This window comes from Vespula vulgaris, chromosome 5 (assembly GCF_905475345.1).
Source record: "Vespula vulgaris chromosome 5, iyVesVulg1.1, whole genome shotgun sequence".
Taxonomy (NCBI): Eukaryota; Metazoa; Arthropoda; class Insecta; order Hymenoptera; family Vespidae; genus Vespula; species Vespula vulgaris.
Genome location: NC_066590.1, coordinates 3785312 through 3807500, shown reverse-complemented (window position 1 = coordinate 3807500; position 22189 = coordinate 3785312). Strand labels below are relative to the sequence as shown.

Genomic DNA, 22189 nt, shown 5'->3' with positions numbered 1-22189 from the left:
GCATATGTTTTTTAATGAAACGTATTAAATATTGTTTATTCAGTTACGTAACATTAGTAAAAAAATAATGTTACAACGATATATGTGTGTATCTCTGTATATAAATTTGTACAAACATATATGTATATATATTTTTTGATAAAACGATATTAAATATTATTTATTCAATTACATAACGTTATGAAAAAATATGTTACACTTCGAGATAGGAAAAGTATATCGAGCTCGTTACACTTGATATTTACCGTTAGAGATTGCATGAAAGTTGCATAATAGCGGGATTAAGAGCATGTCCAAGTCTTGTTTCATGCAACTTTAGATTCGCTGACTGTAACCGTAAATGCACTAACTATAATATATACATGTGTGTATGTGTGTGTATATTATATGTATATATATATATATATATATGTATATATTATTGTTTTTAACGACGTTCGTTCAGTGGAAAGTTCTCTTTTGTTTAGCTTGCACAATCGATTTTAACGTGACTTATCTTATTTAAAGAGATCATTGAAAATATATTACGATATTATCGCGTTGCATCCTATAGCTTTCTGCTTTTAAAATTGTTACAGAGATTTTACTGAAATATATATATATATATATATATATATATATATATATACATATATGTATGTGTATATGTATATACATATATAAAAAGTTCGATAACAGCTTTTATTATTTCTCAAAATTTATGTTGTATTTTTTACATCATCTTATTATCTTGCCTCAAATCATCTTATCGAATAGATACATATGTCTGTGTATATTATACTACTTGGACCAAAAGATTCTAGATGATTTTAAAAATCAATGATTCTTTTTCGAAATCTTGAGCTATTTTCTTGTTTTATATTTTGTATTTTTTTATTATTCTTTTATTTTTTTATTTTTTTTTTAATCAGATTGCAAAACTACAAGTCTAATTACAAGTCTGAAAATTCTTGAAATAGAATAATTGATTTTTAAAATCACTTAGAAAGTTTTGGGCTATTCTGTATGTGTGTGTTTATATATATATTCAAAAGAAAGTGTACAAAATTTGGTAGAAACTCGCATGAGCAGAAGACAGAATTCTCCACTCGTATCGGACAATAATAATAAAAATTAATTCTTGTATTTAACATGTATACACAGTCGTACCTGAGAAAAGACCATTTTATTGTTTTAACGTGCTTTCTCTTTTTAGTTACACTTGATTTGATTCGTTCGATTGTAATAAAAAAAGATAAATATATTAAATGTTTGAGAGCTAATGTGTTAAAAAAAGAAAAGAAAAAAGATGAACAAAATATTTTTTAATCAATTATTTCACGAGGTTTAATATTTCGACGTAAATTGTGTATCTTTTTATCGTGGCATGGTTTTTTCCTACTGTTCTTTTTCCCATTTTTTTATGTAGTAAAAGAAATATATTTAAATGAAAATAGAAAATAGAAAATAGAAAAAAGAAAAGAAAGAATGGGAAAAGGAAAAATACTATTTAACATTTGGAAAGTGTTCATTGACTTACGTAAGTTTTTTTACAAGCTATAATTATATAATTATATTTTCATCAAACAGATGCAATTTCGAATAAATTTCAAATAAGTACATTTCTATCCAAATGAGAAATGACGCCTCTATTGCCTGCTATCGGGTGTTGCACTGGGATGGTTTTTTCATTTTATCTGTTATTTATCATTGGATTACATCTATACATATACGTATAAGTTATATATATATATATATATATATATATATATATATATATATATAAAGTGTATTAGTAAACTTGCAATTGATTTATTCGATTCATTTTATTTGCGTTAAAAATAATCGAGCGAGCAAGCAATCAAGCAGCCTGAATGTTTCAAACAGGCACTTGAGATTCGATAACGATGAAGCATTAAAAGCAATATTCGATCGGTCTAAAGCTTCGGAAAAATTTTAATATATTTAAAAAGAAGAAAAAGTAAAAAAGAAAATTAAAATTAAAATCAAAAAGACATATAAGCACATTATTGTAAATTCTAGACTTGCAAAGCTGGATTCAGATCTTGTCAAAATTCCGCTTTATGTTGTTTCATTGACTTTTTTCAGGTAACCGAAAGCTAAGACACTAATTGTAGATTGCAAAAATAGGCAAAGAAGCCACGAATATTAACCGGTAAAGGACAATTGCCGTGGAAAACCGATATAGAGTGGAGGATTTTTTTTTAAATACATATAAATGAATAGAGAAAAAAAAAAGAGAGAGAGAGGAAACAAAAATTATAGATAACAATTAAAAAGAAAAATATCTCACCGCGACTCTTCTATGCTTCCTTTCAATTTTGCATCTCTCTCTCTCTCTCTCGCTCTCTCTTCCCCTTCTTTTCCCACGTACGCATGTACACACACATACATACACATACACGCACAGATTCATCTTCTCTTTTCACACCTATTTCTATCATTCTTTCGTCCTTTTCTCTTTCTCTCCGACGTTACGTTTCCTCGTTGGTTTCCAAAAATAAAAGTACATTCTATTGCACTTTTCTTGGATCCGTGGAAGAACCGATGAGTGGATCGTGACGAAGGAGATAAAAGTGGAAAAAGGAACTTGAGAGGGAGAAAGAGAGAGAGGGAGAGAGAGACAGACAGAGAAAAAAAAAAGAAAATTTTAAAGAAAAAAAAAAAAAGAAAAAGAGACGGAGATAGAGTAGTAAAAGAAAAGAAAAAAAAAGTAAAGGATAATAAGATCGTAAAGAAGAAAGGAAGGAAGGAAGGAAAGAAGGGAAGGGTGATTTGAGGAGGGTAAATGGGCAGAGGGTTTTTGAGATAGTTTTTGGTCAATTACGATGAGGACGGTGGCGCGCTAATGTCGCTGTTTTGTGTGTCTTTTGTTTTGGAAGCGCCAATGCGACGGCAATGGCCCCACCCACCCTGGTGGCCAGGCGGGCAAGCGTTCCACACAACAAGTGAACCAGCAACAGCAATAGCAGAATCATAATCATCATCATCATCATCATCATCATCATCATCATCATCAGCGACGTCGAGGTGAAGCTAGCAGCAATCGTCGACAAGCTACGTTCCTACACGGTCAGCGATAGGCTTCTTCGCCACGCAGTGAAAATTGCAGTGTCGTTTGGTGTACGGTGACAACGAGAAATAGAGACAAAGATAGAGATAGAAATTGCAATGAGAAGAAAGAAAGAATGGAAGGGAGGAAGAAAGAAAGAAAGAAAGAAAGAATGAATGAATGAACGAATGAACGAATGAATAAATAAATAAATAAATAAATAAAAGGGAGAGAAAGAGAGCAAGAAAGAAAGAAAGAAAGAAACACGCTTGCAAATCTTTCAAATGCGTTGTCAACAGCTGCGTTATCTATATATAAACGTTTTTTTATTATTTATAGGAGAGAGAGAAAGAGGGAGAGAGAGAGAGAGAGAGTGAGTGAGTGAGAGAGATAGAGAGAACGTCATATGTATGTATGTATGCTTATATGTATGGGTGTATGTGTGTATGTATGTATGTATGTATGTATGTACGTACGTATGAATATATGAATGTATGAAAGTGAGTAAAGATAGCTAGAGAGAAAGAGATATATAACAAGTACCGATGCTTAAAGCGAATCAACAAGCGAGAAATCTCCCATGCGCTTTTATGCAAAGCGAAATGAGAGAGAAATACTGAACAATGTCCAAGTGCGTTGTGTGGTGGTGGTGGTGGAAGTCGATTAGCTTTTTTAAAAGAAAAAAAAAATTGGAAGAAAGGCGAATATATATACACATACGTGCTGTACTCGTAGTGATTTTCTAACGTTGGGCCGATCGTTAAAGCGTACGATACGCTATTATATTAATACATAGGTAAGGTCCCGATATGAGAGTAGAATGAAAAATATTAGCTCGAGACTGAAAATATTTAAAGGAATGGTAAACGAGTGTGAAAGATCAAAATAGATTGGCGTGCAATCGTGCAATTTCTGGCACATATCCTGAAGAGAAGTATTTCATATAAAAAAGAAAAAAAAAGAAAGAAAAAAAAGGAAAAAGAAAGAAAGAGAGAGAAAGAGAGAGAAAGAAAACAAAAAAGAAAAGAAATCGGTTATTCGATGATAAAATAATTGTCAAAAGGGGATGCGATATGTGTCGAGTATAAATAAAAGTGTTATAGTACGCTTGGACGATATAGGCTATGAGAAAAAAACGTACATACATCACAAGAAATTCGATTAAACGAAAATACAAAATTTCGTTTTACATTTGTAAACAGTAAGACAGTAATGTTTTCGACGGGTGTAACGTTTTAATGAACGAATGAAACATCGTTTGCATGTTTACAAGCACGATTCGCTTGACATGATCTTTAACGAGGTAGCTTTGACTCTGACTTTGTCGAATCGCGACGTGTTTATCCAACGAGCGCTTTGTGCAATCACAGATAGATCAAAGATAGTAGAAGTATCGTTGCGATTTAGAGATTTTAATTTGCCTGTGGAAGCATCTATAAAATAAATGAAATACGTGAAATGACCTTAGATTTTTTTTTTTTGGTCTTTTTTTGTTCTTTTCTTTTTCGTCGCGCGATCTTAAAATCATTATTTGTTGTGACTTCAAAGCCAGAGATCGTTGTCTACCGATGAACGAATGTATCGATTCACGGTGTCTACGATGATGATGTGTGCGTTTTAAGGGAGACAAAAAAAAGAAAAAAAAAATTACAGTGAAATAGAGAGAATAGGAAAATTGTAAAATATGTAGATTAATTAATAATAACCTATCGAATTGTAATATGTACATATAGATAAAGAGTCCATCGTTGACCGAAACGATATTTCGAACTTCGACTAATGTATGAGCGAGTAAAAAGAAAAATATGCGTATCCTCTCTGGTCTTCGCGAGCCGTAATAAATAATATAGGCATAACTATGATGGCATCGTAGAACGTTATCGATGTGGTAGAAGAATAATCAGGAGTTTGATTGAGATCGTCCTCTGAAAACTATATAGTCGAGGGTTTGCTAGTGGTGAAACTCCTGTGTCTCACGAAAACGATAATAAAATCGGAAAAAAACTTCATTAAATAGAGCAACGTTGCGATATATTCTCGCTATAAAAAAAAGAAGAAAAAAAAAGAATGCTCTAGTTATATTAAACAATCATACAGAACGTAGTACAACGGTCTTAAGGAAGAGTGAAAAAGTACATATAGATGTAAGAGACAATTCACTCGGGTTGTGGTAGACCTAAGGGAGACATAATCAGTATATTCGGTGTGACGCAACACATTGGTCGGACGTACTGTACAATTTTTACACACCCCTTTATTAATGTTCTTTTCCCTTTCGTTTCTTCTCTTCTCTTCTCTTCTCTTTCCTTCTCTTTTCTTCTCTTCTCTTCTCTTCTCTTCTCCTTTTCTCTTTTCTAACAAAACGTGAGCTTTCACGTTGTATCACTCTATCTTATTTTTGTTCGTTGCTCTCTCTCCTTTATAAAATATAAACGTAAACAATACTAGGTAGAGACGAAGGCATATCTCGGACTAACGATTTTGTTGATTAATTAATAAATAATTATTAATTTAAAAAAGAAAAAAGAACAAAAAAGACAAAATAAAAGAACTCTCTCTTTATAAAAATGACCGTGCGTTGGGCGTCGTTAAAGGAGGCAATAAAAAGCGACGCGATGAAAACTGTGATTTGTCTCTGAAATGACCGCCGGTGAAGAAAATAATAACAAGATAAGAAAGAAAAAAAGTATCAAGAAAAAGCAGGCCCTTGTCTCTTAGATACGCGTGTCGTACATGTCTCTTCGTGTGTATTAACGTGTTTGCACCAAGATGTGTATGCATGTGGTGTGCATTTTGTCTGTGTGGTGTGTGTTCGTGCGCGCCCGAGCGCGTTTGTAACTCGCATGTATATGCGATATTTCGTATGTGTGCAACCAGAAAAAGGTATGATTTCGAATAGAGAAATAAGACGACGATTTTTGTGGTGCGAACACGACTCTCTCTGCTGTCTGTCGTTATTGATAGAATTTTTAAGTTGTATACGCCATTATTAATACCGATGGTTTATATGGTATGATATAAAAGATTCGAAAGCGTTTCTCGGGAATGATAACTATTGTGTAGATTCAGTCGGTATTTTGCAAAGTATAAAAAGGATAAATAAAAATAAAAGAAAATAAAAAAAAAACGAATTAATGACTCGAGGGTTGAAAATAAAATAAAGTAAAGTAAAATAAAATAAAATAAAATAAAATAAAAGAGATAGAAATGGATAAGAGATGAAATAAAATAGTAATAATATGACAATATGAAAAATAAATTACAACAACAACGTAGACGTTTATGAGAGTTTTAATTTCTTCTTCATTCTTTTCTTATACCCATAGAGATTGATACACGTATTCCCATTACACTGTATTAATCAAACGTGACTAACATTTCAATTCTTGTTCATAAAGACACATGGCACCTATTCTTTTCGTTCGCAGAATACCGACTCTATGCGCAATAGAAAAATATTCAAAGAAAATAATTGAGATATATTTATTCTTTTTATACATACTTAACGTCTTTTATCGACGATCTAACAAGTTCCTCTGATATTTTCGATATGATCGAAGCAAGAGTAAATAAAATTTATGCTTTGGCAATATTAATCGGGCTTAAATGAAATCAAAGTTTAGATACAATAGCGACACGCAGCAAATATTTTGCTTGATAACTAACTCACTCTCGTTTAATTAATCGCGCTAAAGAAAATCACGAGGGATGGAAGTTTCTCTCCCTTCGCGAAGGAATTCGAATTATTCCTCGATCCCAACAAAAAAAGAAAAAAAAGAAAAAAGAAAAAGAGGTCTCTAAGAAACGAACGTGAAATCTCTTTGTAATAAAATCACGTTCTCTTTCATAGCCTATTTATCCTTCCCACATCCGTACTACGCGTCTCGAATCAATTACAACATAACTTGTATCATCGAGACGTCACGTAGAAATGAAAAAAAAGGAAGAAGAAGAAAACAACAAAGAACGTGATATAAAAAAGTTATATATATATATATGTATGTATATGTATATATATATATGTATATGTATGTATGTATATATATATTGTACCGACACGTGTTTTTCTATGTATTTTTTTCATAGGTACTATTATTACTACTATTATTACTATTACCGTACTATTTACTATTACTACGACTATTACTACCACTACTACTTGCTGCTGCTGCTACTGCTAATTACCGCTAATATGTTGTCTAACCGTATAGTCGAATCGTTCGAAACACAATCTACTGTAAACTGAATGGAATGGATTTCATCGGTACGCCGAGAACGAACCGACGGATTCTGGCATGATTTCATTATTTATTTTCAATTTTTATAATTGAACAACTTATTTTTATTTAAGTTAATAAAAAGTATTGAGTTAGATAGCTCGTTAGATAGCTTTATAGTCGTATTAGAATCAAATCTAATATCGGTAATTACAGTACTTTGCTCCTTCATTAAGAGCTTCTTTGACGATATTTATTCTTACGCGTCGTCGTTCAATAACTTCCAATTATATTCATTTCTTCCCTGATTTATCTTCTGTAAATTTAAAAAGTTAATATATTTACATTATAAAAGTTATCTTAATGAATATCGCGAGTCGCGTATAGATCTTAATTTTTAAGTTATATATCTTACAAGTTATCATTCGTCGTTTTTGCAGACTTTTTCGAATCTTTCCATTTCTTTTATGTAACTAAATATATTAAAATTTTATTTCGTGATCAAAGTAATAAGCGTTTAATCAAAGAAACTTTTCTTGCGACAGGGAAGAAGAAATCACTGCCAACGCGAGTTAAAAGTTTTTCTCCTTTTCTTATTTAATAAGTGTTATCTTATTGCCCGAATCCGTCATTTTGTCTTTATGGCTAGTCATTAATATCATCGACGTCACGAGAAAGAAAGAAAGATAAAGAGAGAGAGATATATATAGACAGATAGAGCGATAATTTTTAAGGTTCTTCTCTGGCTGACTGACGGCAATACAAAAAGAAAAAAGTAAGAAGTAATTAAATATTACAATATTCTTTTGAGTTATAATGGAATATCGATTGCATAGAAACCTTCGAACGAAAAGAATAAGAAATTAAAATGATCATAATTAACTTATGCGAATTTGAACGTACGATGATTATGAAAGTGATCTAAGTCATATATTTATCGTTTTGAGATATTTTCATGTTTGTGGTTTGTATTATTTAAAAACTCTTTTTTTTTTATAATGACAAGCAAAGAAACAAGTAAATATATTTTTCTTTGAAAAAGAATAATTTTCTTTTGTGTAATTTGTACAAGATATTAAGAATGACCTTTGATAAGAAATATGTACGTCCTTTAATATCTGATCTACGTAGATCACTTTTATAATTATCGGCTAAATCAATGTAACTCACACGATATTTGCGCGCATTAATGTTGCATATTAATGTTAATACGTACATAGACGTGCTTGTTTGGTCGGCCTAGAGGACTTTCGAGATCTATTGAAAGAATCGCTTTGTAGATACGAAACGAATGATCGATTGTACGAAATAGATCCCGTTGGTTATAACAAAAGGACGTAAATGTAAAAATGAAAATGTACCTTTGATCTGCAGGATTTTTATTTCATAATCATTCGACGATTCGTTCCGTATATACGTACAAATATGAGCTATCCTTTTTGCACATAAAAATTATTTATGCATTATAAAAAATAGAAAAAAGGAAAAAAAAAGAATTTTACCAATAGATCGAAATTAAAGAGAAATCTTACGGAATTAATATTCGGGATTATATCGGTTATAAATAATTGTCGCGCGATGGAGGAACTCGTATTAAAATAAAAGAAAGATGCGCAAAAAGGATAGGAGGATATATAAATCGATCTAAATGAAATAAAGGCGAGGCACATTCCTCGTGTATCATCTTCTTCGTCGAGGCCATACGACGTCCGTCAATGAAATTCAAGTTGATTACGTTCCAAGATGTCTCTTCCAGAACTATGAATGAAATGAAAAGAATCTTGGAATGTATCAATTGGAAAAGTGCGTCTATCGAGGTGGAAAAATAAAGAAGATTAGGGAGTGAAAAAAAAAGAAGAAGAAGAAGAAGAAAAGAAAAAACGAACGGTTTACGTATGTACATATACATAGAAACGATTTCGTACGAAAACGATACGGTGGTTACTATACAAATTGTAATTGTACGCGTGTGCGAAATGAGAATATAAGGTGGATCGTGCGAGTGAGATACAAATGAACGAACAAACAAACAAACAAAAAAGAAACAAAAAACGGAAGAAAGATTACATACATAAGTAAGTAAGTGAGAATAACGCGAGAGTTTTAAATATCCTGATGCGAAACGATAGAATGAAGGAAAGAAGTTCTAACAAGTTGTGTGTAAACTGTCTTTGTGTACTATATGAAAAAAAATGTAAATGGTTGGAAGTATTTTGAAGACACAATCGCCGGATCGAGACGACGGGTACGTCTTCAATTCTCTCATCTCATTTCTTCGCTTGTACATATGTAGTTCGTTTACGCTCGAGAGAAGTAAACTTCGGGTTACCAGCGCTTATCGTCGTACAGGGCGCGAATGAAAACATTATTATTTCGTTATCGTTGCATTCATTTTCTTTATTTTATTTTTCTTCTCCTTTTTCTTCTTCGTCTTCTTCTTTTATCTTTTTTTTTCCTTTTTTCTTTTCTTCCTTCTTCATCTTTACTTCGCACTTGTATGTCGACGTAAAATACCTTGTAATCATTGAAAGTGATGATTTTTATAAGATCTTTTGTTAGTAAGCTATTAGTATTTTTAACACTTCACTTTCTTATCCAATCGATTTCTTTTTCTCTTTATCTTCTTCTTTTTCTTTTTAATTTTTTTTTTTCACGCAACATTTCGAACTAAAGAGTACAATTTTTTTCTTTTTCTTTTTTGTTTTCTTTTTTAATGGTATACGTCTTCGTAACAATCGCAAAAAATGTGCGACTTTATGATACCCACATTCGGTACGCTGTAAGAATGTATACTTTTGTCTTAAGGTAACTTTTTGTTCCGTCGATGATATATTTCTATCGATGATTTTTTTCCTTTTCTTTCTTTCTTTTATCCTTTTTTTTTTTTTAACTTGATACAAACGCACATTTCCAGAGTTAACATATATTCCATCTTGGATTATTACTGCCTTTTATTCGTAACAAACTTCTTTCTTGCTGTTAATATCTTCTGTAGGATACTTTCATTTCCGTCATGATTAATTAGATAATAGAAAATGATAATTCGTCTTTTATAGTTCCGGCTTACTTTCTTAGAAAAGAAACCTGTTTTACTGATTGTGCACGAGTACCGTTACAAAAAAATAGAAAGTGTTGAAGTTTTTAGGCAAACGTACTTAAACAAAATTTATGCTATATCAAAACGATGGAAGAGTTTCCGTCCAAATATTATTTTTGAAAGTTAGCTCCTTTAATAGTTTCGAGTACATATATGTATATATGTATATCCAGAATATTAATCTCTCCTAATGTCAATAGCAAAAGAATATCTATATACCTAGTTAATTTCAAAAGAAGAAGATATATATTTGATGGTTATTATTAATTATTTATAATTATTATTTTTTTTTAATAATATTATAAAACTGTGTTGTTCAGAATTCTTCGTTATTAACAAAACAATTATATACTTTGTGACAATTGTGTGGTAATCTTTTTCATTAGAAATATTTTATTTAACACGACATAATTACATAATACATATATCGTCTTAGTTCTTGCTATCAGCCATTTTATATCGAGAAAGTCCTCCGCTAGTAGATACGTTACTCGATTAGCTATTTCCAGTGTCTTATTTTTTATAATGAAAAACACTTTACCTCTATAGTCATCAGGTGACGATGTTGGTTCTTCTGATATCCAGGGAACGAGTAGAAATGATTCTTAGAATGGTAGAGAGATAATCTAGAGACTATCATAGTGTTTTAAAGATGATCCATTTTTTGTTTTCAAGGATATCATTTATATTTCTTGTTAGCAGGGCAGTGGATAAGGGTGTATGTGTGTATGTATGTACGTACGTACGTACGTATGTATGTATGTATGTATGTATGTATGTATGTATGTATGTATGTATGTATTTGTGCGTGTATGCCTGTAATCCGAAAAGATATAAGAATATTTTCTTGGACCAGTCTTGTTGATACTTTATCTCAAAAGTTTTTCCATTGTCCTGATTCTTCATAATCCATTAAAATTCATTAAGAAATTTTAGCCGAATAAGTTTACATGTTGTTTCTCACTACTTAATTAATTAATTCGTTCGTTCATTCATTCATTCATTCGACCGATAATTTTTTAATTAATTAACGATAGCATTGTCGTCGGCGAACAATAATTTCCAAGGGTTATTACTCCTTTCGAATAAAATCAAAGCGTTTGTATCAGTTTCGTAGGCAGTAAAGAAAATGGTCTCTGAGAGCTTTTCTTCTAGATTTATTCTTCGACTTCTTCTGTTTTTTTTTCTTTTCTTTTTTTTTTCTTTATTTTTTTATTTTCCATTCGAGCGTAAAACGAATGTAAAAAGTATTATGTATTACTAATATAAGGAGAGGGAGAGTGATCGAAATGCTTACACGACAATGATCGATAAGATCGTGGTAGTAGTAAGCACGGCGTGTGTGCTATCAAATGATAAATAATCATTTTACCAAGTTTCTTCATTTTTGTATCGTTTATACTCGATTATTTACATCGGTTACAAACACATCATTGAAAGAAAAAGAAGATTCGTTTATTTCGTAAATTATCACCGAATCCACATACATTATTATTGTGTAATGCTTTTGTGTACTCCGTTCGTGACGCTTCGTGAAGTTTTCTGTGGAGAAATGAAAACAAAAACAAAATGACAAAAAAAGAGAAAAAACAAAGAGAGAAAAAAAGAAAGAAGAAAAACCGAAGAATCAAACATCAAAATCCAACGAACATTATGAATATGCATATTAGATATCACATCGCGTTTAAATAAGAATTTAATAACGATTGATAATTTTGGTGCATTGTGTCCTTGCCCTCTCTAATCCGACCATCAAATCTTACACTTTAAAATAGATAATTAGTTAGATAGGTCATACGCAACATAAGATTCCATAATGTTTTCCTTCGTGCAGGCTGTCTAAGCCTGTATTGTCCCACCGTTTTATGTTCTTTATAGGAGCAAAGTTATAACGATTAGGAGCCGAACGTTGTTTTAGAATGGAAGCAGCTGCGGCAGGGAAACTTTGAAAGGAGAAAAAAAAAAGACAAAAAGAAATAATAATAATAATAACAAGAAGGAAAAGAGGGGGAAAAAACGAGAGAGATATTTGTGTCGGTAAATTATTTTTCGAAAATGTTTACGTGTATTTTCGAAAGGGACGGATCGTCTAAGAATTTTCTTGCCGCCTGCTTGCTAAGTTCCAGTTGACGATAAAAAAAAAAGAAGGAAGAAAAAATTTAAAAAGGAAAAAAAAAACAAAAGAAAAAAGAGAAATATAAAAGCAACACATTTTTTAAAATATAACAGACGATTGAAAGAAAAATTCAACGATTCTTGTTGTATGTCTTTCCTCATCTTCCTATCTCATCTATTAATTAGCGAAGACAATAATGAAAAACAAGTGAAAGTTATTGTTTTTCTTCTTTTTTCGTTTGTGTAATGGATAGATATTTATTTACCTTTTTTATTTTCATTTTTTTTTTAAATACACTATCTCTAACGGCCGTATTTTTATCATATGTGTATATGTAAATGTATGTCGTAGCGATATCTACTTACATAATTGAAATTCTATTTTGCATATTACAAGAATTTTCAGATTAGTGAAAACAAAAAAATAAAATGCATAGTGTTTCATAATATTTTATAATTTGAATAGAGTAATTTATGTTGCTAAAAATCCACCGTCCACGGGTAAAGTTACTCCATTTATCATTGAACTGCGCTCACTTAATAAATATACTATTGCATCAACGACTTCGTCAATCTCTGAAAAAAAAAGAACAAAGAAAATAAATATTCACATAAGTATGATACGTGGAGAAAGGAATTTATTATTCAATGAAATCGTATCGAAAAACAAACCTGCGAATCGAGCCATTGGAATTTTGCTGATCATATTTGAAGCTTTATCTTTGTCGCTCCATCCTAATCTTCCCATTTCCGTGAGGACGACCGTAGGATTCACAGCGTTTACTCGAATTTGATGAGGACCAAGTTCGAGAGCCATCATTCTAAAGAAAAGATATAAAAAGAAAATCAATGAAATGGATTATCTATTTCGTGACGAGCGTAAAAAACTGATTTCTATTTTGAATGATTCTTCGATGAAAATTTCAAATAAAAAAAGTATATAATAACATCATTCAAGATCAAAAGTTTCTAAATCCATTGGCGGATTTATTAAATTTTTCGAGTTCCTATTAAAATACATCAATTATGCAAAACACATAACAAATACACACACGCATATACATATTTTTTTTTTCCAATTGTTCATGCAAATAGCAAAATGAAATATCTAAATTCGATTATATATGATCGCAAATATAGAAATAAGAATTATATACAGCCATCAGATAGATATTATAAATTAAATTTATTATACAATATAAATTTCTACTATCTTTCTGTGTTTTATGGAGGCTCGAGGTGACCGCCTCCACCGTCTGTTTGTTAATCCGTCATTGAGTATATCTAATCTTGACCTTTATCACAAAAGAGAAAAAAGCATCATATTATCTATGTTTGATTATACATCATATGTCATATGTATGTAATGTACGCTCAGAGAAATTGGAGAAAAATATATTGCTTTACATACATACGTACGTACATACATACAAACAGATATACATACATACATACATACAAACAAATATACATACATACATACATATATACAATATATATATCATTAAAAAAATTAATAAATAAAAAAAGAAAAAAATAAAAAAGAAAATGCTCTCACTTTGTTAGCATATCGACGGCTCCTTTAGAAGAACAATAAATAGTATGATCCTTCAAGGCAGCTTGACTAGCTTGCGAGGATATGTTGACAATACTGCCAGCAACATTTCTTTCAATCATGTTCTTAGCAACCACTTGTGAGACATTCATAATCGCTTTAACATTGACATCGAATACTAAATCAAAATCTTCCGGTGTTGCATCAAAGAAAGAAGACACATGACCTACACCAGCATTATTCACTAATAGATCAATCGGTAAAACATTTTCAATAGCCTTTCTCGTTGCTTTCCAATCTCTAAGATTAACGCATACTGGTATGATCTTTGGATCTTCGACAAGTAATTTTTTCAAATGTTCGCTCGTTTTAGAAAGAGCGATCACTTCGGCTTTATATTTGGAGAGACGAAGTGCTAGATCTTTACCAATTCCTATGAAAAGAAATTTAACGTGATTAAATCATCTTTATTAATATATTTCATTTTTTATTAATATGTTTTATTTTACATTTACATACATGAAAGATCAAAGGAGACATAAACATGTTTCACGTAAAAAAATACAAATGAAGGCCATTCGAAAGATCGTAAGTATCGATTAGACAATGATATTTACCGTAACGTTTAAAAAATACAATTAAATATGTAGTATTTAAATACTAATTATGATAGTGGTCTATTCGTTTAAAAAATATAGAATATCGAAATTTAATCGCTCATGTTTTTTGTCTTGCATTAATATAATCGATTGTAGAAGGATTGAGAAACAAAAAAAGAAGATTAATATAAAAACAAATTTGAGTTGTGCCACTGTCATAATCATTATAATTTTCGTTTGTTTATAAATCGATTAAGAATCGATTTGTTTGATCCATAGGTATTAGAAGAGTTAAGAGAAGAAAAGCGAAGGCGTCTAATGCGACATCTTCGAGTGTGAACAAAAATGAGAAATAAAAGAAAAAAGAAAACTATACCTTGCCCAGCACCCGTGACGAGAATACGCTTGCCTTGGAATTTAATGTCCATTGTGATCGTTTTAACGGAGCTAGTGTGCCGTACTGTTTAATCAAGAAATATACGATAGTGATTTCGCTCGATGTATGTACGTATCAGTTTTATGACCGACTTAACTGAAAGAACGAGATCTTTCGTTCTGAAGTTGCGTTTTACAGTCACCAATCATGTATATATATATATATATATGCATGTACAAACATAACTATATATCGTATTATATATATATACATATATACACACATATATATATATATATTCATGTGCATTGGCATTAACTGACTATAGCTTAGTTCAATTTCGATTAATCGATCAATCGATCAAATAGCTTACTAACAATATTGCAAAGTTAGTGTAGAAAAAGATTAAAATTAACTAATTATATATAGCATAATCCTCTTGCTACATTCATTTTTGGATATCATTTTTATAATATCGAATATCTAATAAAAATATTTCGTGTGTTACCATTCGATATTTCCGGTAGTATCGATATTGTTTAGCCTACCATCTAGCGACCAACATGTAAATGTCTATGCAATACATTGATAACAGATCTTCGTAAATATGAAAAAAAAAAGAGAAAAAAAACAGACTTAATTTATTAAACATATTTATGTAGATTGTATAATAGATCGTTCTAATGTACAACGCTATCTGACGGTGGAACTTTGTACTATCTTCGACGTTTATATGTTCGACCATTATGGTATACGCGTCATATGTTTATACTCGCTCAGTAAGGCAGGTACTAGAGGACGGATTATAGCTTTTAATAATATAAGTAAGTAGATAGAAATAAAATAAATAGTTATAATAGTTCGTGTGCAAAATAATAAATTTATTCATGCATTAAATATAACAATTATATATATATAATATATATAGATTATGTTTTATATATATTGTTTGCATATATTATATATATCATATAATTATATATATATTATATATATATAATATATATGAAATTAGGTCATTATACATAAGTTCGTATTTCAGAACATCAGAATTTAGGTAGGTCAATATATCAGAATTTTTCTTGTTAAACAAATAATGTTTTTTTTTTTTTTACATCCGTATCCAGTAAGCTATTCATTAAACAGTGACGGACTGAAAATAATATTAATCAATATCGTTGATGATTAAACAAGTTATTTTTTCAAAATTTGAATGTTATTAGAGAAGGAAAAATACAATGGAAATGATGTAGTAATAATTTAATAAGTCACAATAAAATTTTGTTTACAGTGAGAAAGTTTATTTATATGCTTTAAAAGAATTAATTAGGAACTTAAATATAATTTATTTATACTAAATGTAATATATCAAAGAATTGATATTCATTATTGGATATCATTATTATTATCATTATTATGTTGTCATATTAATCTAATAATAATTTTAATCAATAAACTTATACGTATAAGAGCTCTTTTTATCATTTAAATAAAATGCGTCGAAGCCCATATTCGTTTTTCATATATTAAATATAATTAATGGAGGCAAAAAGAGACGGGCGGCTGGAGACAAAGAGAAAGAAAAAGAGAGAAAAAAGAAGTTACGTGATTTTTTGCGTGATGTTGTTGGATTTATGTTTTGAATTCTCTATCCTGAGCACTATATCATCGTACGATTTCACGGATGATTGAGTTAAAATTTCCTCTATAGGACGAAGCTTCGTTTGAAGAATTTCCGTGGCTTGCTCACTGATTTCCTTCCAGGCGAACTCAATGTCCTTTTCTTGACATAATCGACTGGATATACAAAACCGTATGATATATTTTTCACATAACGATGCAATAATAACGTAAATACGTTTTCGCTCGGTCAAGCGAGTAAGAAGTTCTTTCGTCCAATTGTTATCTCCCTGAAATAAAAAAAAAAAAAAAAAACAATAAAACGAAATGTTAAACGTTTAATATTCAAATACGCGAAAAATTTGTAATTACAAGATTCTAGAAATTTTTAGCTAGAGGGTTATTATATTAGCAGAATAATAGTATTTGATAAGTGCACCGAAGTATGACACACGTTTTTTTTATAGAAAAATAATAAGAAACGAATGCGTGTTTTTTTGTTACGAATTAACAAGACAAATTTAGATCGAGAGAAAGGTAGAAGAAATATAAAGAAAAAGAAACTGGAACATATTTTATACCTTCAACCTAAAACAGATTAGAGCCATGGAATTCGTAACGAGTTCAAATCTTTCATCGGATTCGACGTAATCAGCGAATTTTTGTGCCAACGATATACTATTCCTTATGTGTCGTTGCATTCCTTCTATCCCATAAAGACGTAAAACGAACCAAAGCTTTAAAGAACGAAAACGACGTCCTAATGATATTTGCCAATGCTGTAAAAGAGAAGTAACGTAATGTATTGTTAAAAATTCGTATACAAAATTAAAATAATATTTCAAGAAAAAACATACTCTATAATCAGGAGCAAGACCTTCTTTATCGTATGCCAGATAAATTCTATTGACGCTGAGTGACTCAATAAGATATTTCGAATTTTTTACCCTTTAAAATACGTTATTTATTAGTTCATTATTTTCTTTTTATTCTTTTGTTTTTTTTTCTTTTTCTTTTTAATTATCTTTTATTAATATTTCTTTGTTGTTATAAAAATCAAAATACGAGGTATAATTTGCTCGTTAATTCCAATATACGTACCACATTGCTGAACAATCAAAGTTAAGGAGCAACCATTTGTGGCAATTGACGTTAAAAGAATCTGCATATTGAACACCGGCCATCAAGTGTCGATATTCAGGACAAATAAAAGCTGCACCTAAATAAATGCAAAAAGTTAACTAAAGAGTAGTGTGATTCGTATATGTCAATTGATTGATAAATCGAACAATAGAGACGCTTAAACAACGAAAATAATTGTAGATTATATACGAACCGGCATATGCGGCATCGATGTGAAGCCATATTTCGTATTGATTACAAATTGGTCCTATTTCTTCTAAATTATCGAAGGCGCAAGTACCGGTAGTACCTAATGTCGCGCAAACGTAACAAGGTATAAGACCGTCTTTTAAATCTTTTTCAATTGCTCGTAATAATGTTTCCCCACGGAGACTACAATTGTTGTCTGTAGGTAAAAGTTTCATTTGTACAGAAGTTAAAAGTCCTGCCTTTTCAACGGACGAGTTTGCCTGATCTAAATAATACGAAAGATATAAGTACATACAATTCTTTGTTTTACTTATTAAATTCGATTAGTCATCGACATAATAATAATTAATAACGTGCATGTGAAGTGATATAACGTATGATAAAATTATAATCATCATAAACTTGAATGAAAATCGTACGATCACATTACCTGAACTATAAGCTACTAATTTGGATTTAATTATGTGTTCGTCCCAATCTGGATGAATGCTTTTTATACGTCGAATCTTTCGATCTTTGGCTGCTATTAAACAGATCATCGTAGTTTCACTGGCGGAACCCTAAGTATAATTAAAAAGGAATTTGTATATTTGTGACAATTGAAATCGTTAATAAAAATTAATTTGTTTTATTTATAAATTAAAGCTGATCATTAATAATCAATAAGTTCACACAACGGCTCGTTGGTCTAGGGGTATGATTCTCGCTTAGGGTGCGAGAGGTCCCGGGTTCAAATCCCGGACGAGCCCGATATTTTTTTTTTCTTTTTTTTTATCCAATTTTTCTTAAAACAATATATTCATTTAGATTTGTTTCTTACTTGCATTTTGTTTTGCTCTTGTACGTATAAATAATATTTAATTATACTTCCGTTACACTTATATTTATTTTCTTAAGTTATATGAATGCTTCTTTGTTGCAATCAATGATATTCTTTTTTCTTTTTTTTTTCATCGTTAGAGTTTACAAAAAAGAAAATTCAATATAGTATATTAAATTTTCTTCAAGTATAAGAAATTATATAAATTTTACTTTCTTAAGATAAGAAAGTCAAATTTTAGATAATTTTACGAAATGTCAAGGTAAACATTACGAAACACATATTTCATAATCAAGCTACTAATGTAATTTGATGATTAGATTAGTCAGACTATTATTTTAATTACGTTTAATATTCTTACTTATTACAGCAATAGTTTAAAAAAAGAAGATTATATTAATGAAACTACTTATTTTAGTTATCATTTAGAAAATGATTAAATTTTTTTTTTGGTATCTATTTGAAATGATATTAATCCGATGAAAAATTTGCTGCTCATTTAAATACCTGTATAACACCTCCTCCGGATCCATTGCCGCAATTTAAGAATTCGGATGGTAGATTTAACATTTTTCCAAGCCAATTTAATGTTATAACTTCTAATTCGGTAAAGGCGGGCGAACATATCCAAGAAAATCCAACACCTCCAATTCCGGCGCATAAAAGTTCACCAATGATGGATGCATACGATTGGGAAGAAGGATAATACGCGTAGAAATTAGGCGAATTCCAATGGGTTATCTAATGTGATATTAAAAAGGGGAAAAACAAAATAAAAATGTAAAAAAGAAATGATCGTTTTTTATCTTTCTCTTTTGTATGAGGATGACGGAAAGGAGGATAGAGAAAGGGAAGGATCAATCGATATGAATACGTTATCGCTTTTAAATATGTCTAAAGAACGATAAATGAGAACGTGCTTATGTATTATATAGGTCTTACCCCAGGCATGATCACTCTTTCAATATCTTTGAAGACCTCTTGCCAAGTCTCTGCTTCTTTAGGTGCTTCTTCCGGTATCAATTGACTGAGATATCCTGGTTCAACATTCGGAAGAACAGGTCTATCTCTCAATGTTTCCATATAATTTACGATAAAATCCATGGAGGCTTTACCAAAATCAAGAAAATCCTTAACGTCCATGTTTGCGTTCCTTTTTTTTCACTTGGATAAACTCGATTATTCGATATTTTATACTTAAGATCTTGACAATGAAACTGAACAAAGATGATCGATTTATGGACTACGAGAGATTGCGTTTTGAATATTTTTTAATTTTTAATTTCTTTTTCTTTGCCTTTTTTTGTTTCACTCTAAAAAATTTATTAACCGACACGTCGATTGATTTTGTAAACAATCTTTATACAAGTCAACAAATACGTATTAGATCGTTGTTCTAATATATATATGTACTTCTATCGACGAGACTTCTATCGATATAGTGTCACTCGTCTCGCATAAGAATTTCGAAGCGCACGTGTCGAACCGGGAACGATCTTTTAAGAAATGACTTCTCTTCAAGATTGCCGTGATAAATGCTTACACATAAGAAACTTTCTCTTACTTTCTCCTCAATTATTCAAGATATTGGTTTATCTGTAATAACAAAACATTCGTGAAAACATCTCTTTCATATTCTTCTGTTTTTTTATTTTTTTTTACTTCTTCTTATTTTTTTAATCTATTTTGATCATAGTATTAAGGTTAATGATTGGTTACATAAAAAGAAAAGAAAGAAAGAAAAAAAGAAGAAAAGAAAAAAGAGGAAAACAACTTTTCATAATAAAAACAAATAAAATGTGTATATTTTATCATATTCATAAAAAATTTAACAATATACAATGTGTTTTATGATTTTTAACTCATCTGATTATATTTATATTATCAAAATATTTTATTTTATTATTATATTATATTGATTACCTTTTTTCTTTTCTTTCTTTTTTTTTTTTGAATATTTTTGATTTGTTACATATAGATGATATTGATAAAATACTTAATTGATCAAAATTGATAAAATACACGGTTCATTAATGATAATATGACGAACAGTTACATACGTACATTGTGGCATGAGTATCAAGACCATTACTTTCCTTTTTTACGAACAAAAAATATTGCAAGAGTATAATCGTAACGGTATTTTACTATGTCCTTCGGTTTTAAATAACCGGAAAGAATGTATTAGACCATGAAGATATTTCGTTTGTTGTTATATAAAAAGAAAGATATTGGATAAAGAGAAAAAAAGAATTTATCATACGTAGATATATATTTATTGCTTATTATCATATATGTTAGTATTATTATAACAAAATAATTAATATGAAAAAGAATTGTGTTTATTCTTGATACTTTAAAAATTATTGAAAGAAGTTTGTAATCATTGTAACAATATATATGTACATATTTAAACAACAATGTATGTATGCTTGTATGATGTATGTATATGAGTATGAGTACTGTTTATATAATTATAGAACGTTATTATAATAAAACTCGATTTAATAATCGATATCGACTTATATTAATAAATATGTTTATCGAAAAATGTATTAGAATGAATATGTAATTCATTCGAATACGTAGATTTAGCAATTGATATAATAATTTGATTAAGAAAACTAAGAAAATTAATGCTATATAAAATTCGTAAAGCTGAAACTAATTTAATTCGTATTAATTCTTTATGTTTATTTTTGTTTGTTCCTTTTTTTCTTTTTTATTTGTAAATTAACATAAATATATTTGTCAGCAATTTTTTAAGATTTCTCGTGTCGTCGAGATTTGTTGCTGTTAAATTCATTGATCTTTTTAAATTTCGAAATATGCGGAACAACTAGAGATGGAATAAATTGTAGACTTTCACACATTACAAGTATGATTTGACACAGAAAAAAAAGAAGGACGAAAAAGAAAAAGAGGAAGAAAAGACAAGAGACAATTTTATCCAGTTATAAACTTACCGTTAGCGCGATAAATATTCTTCCTTCTAATAATAATTAATGCAATTATCAATATCGTACAATTGTCCTCATTCCGAAGGAATTTAACATACTGTAACGACAATATGTTCACTACTCGTTATATACCTCTGGCTTCCTAGACTTTTTTTAAAAATTCGGTCGGTTGTAAAATTACGTATTGCTTCTGTATGTACTTCCTCCTACTCCTTTTTCTTTGTTTTTTTCTAATTCCTAGTTACTACGCTAATAACCTTGACTGAAGCTTTATCGCCATTGAAATAATAATGAGGAATTATCTTTGTTATTTCTTATATTCTGAATAATTTTCAAGAAATAATATTTTATACAAATATTTTATTTATTTTATGCAAATATTTCGTTTAAACTACAACCAAATCCAGACAATTTTTTTATCACGTATTTCCTTGATTCTTATCGAA

General features: G+C 30.0%; 3 protein-coding genes and 1 non-coding gene across 11 annotated transcripts in view; 2 read left to right on the top strand and 2 right to left on the bottom strand.

Annotated features, from left to right (window-relative positions):
* The window catches only part of LOC127063975 (casein kinase I-like), a 27967-nt gene extending 11449 nt beyond the window's left edge, over nucleotides 1-16518 (top strand). For 2 of the 7 annotated variants that reach the window (XM_050994394.1, XM_050994392.1), the window contains one exon: nucleotides 14915-16518. In XM_050994394.1, coding sequence (XP_050850351.1) covers nucleotides 14915-14991 — 77 coding nt within the window. In that variant the 3' untranslated portion in view covers nucleotides 14992-16518. Of the gene's footprint in view, nucleotides 1-2088; nucleotides 12612-14562; nucleotides 14625-14914 lie in introns of those variants that run through there. The other 5 variants (XM_050994391.1, XM_050994390.1, XM_050994389.1 and 2 more) reach the window with 5 other exon arrangements.
* LOC127063980 (L-xylulose reductase-like) lies at nucleotides 12739-15161 on the bottom strand. The gene is made up of 4 exons (XM_050994407.1): nucleotides 15012-15161; nucleotides 14040-14469; nucleotides 13154-13302; nucleotides 12739-13057 (listed from the first exon to the last, which is right to left on the bottom strand). The coding sequence occupies exons 1-4, from the start codon at nucleotides 15061-15063 to the stop codon at nucleotides 12954-12956; spliced, it is 735 nt and encodes a 244-aa protein (XP_050850364.1). The 5' UTR covers nucleotides 15064-15161; the 3' UTR covers nucleotides 12739-12953.
* Nucleotides 16519-16603: 85 nt separating the features above from the next.
* On the bottom strand, nucleotides 16604-22010 carry LOC127063973 (aromatic-L-amino-acid decarboxylase-like). Of its 2 annotated transcripts, XM_050994384.1 has the most exons (9): nucleotides 21750-22010; nucleotides 19726-20379; nucleotides 19291-19524; nucleotides 18394-18523; nucleotides 17968-18228; nucleotides 17733-17850; nucleotides 17489-17579; nucleotides 17213-17410; nucleotides 16604-16921 (listed from the first exon to the last, which is right to left on the bottom strand). In XM_050994384.1, exons 2-9 carry the CDS (start codon nucleotides 19924-19926, stop codon nucleotides 16613-16615), a joined length of 1542 nt encoding a protein of 513 aa, XP_050850341.1. In that variant the 5' UTR covers nucleotides 19927-20379; nucleotides 21750-22010; the 3' UTR covers nucleotides 16604-16612. The 2 variants fall into 2 exon arrangements, with proteins under 2 accessions (XP_050850341.1, XP_050850340.1); XM_050994383.1 differs by having other exon boundaries at nucleotides 17213-17579.
* Trnap-agg (transfer RNA proline (anticodon AGG)) lies at nucleotides 18641-18712 on the top strand. Its single transcript has one exon. It is a non-coding gene; the product is annotated as a tRNA-Pro (tRNA).
* Nucleotides 22011-22189: the final 179 nt, after the last annotated feature.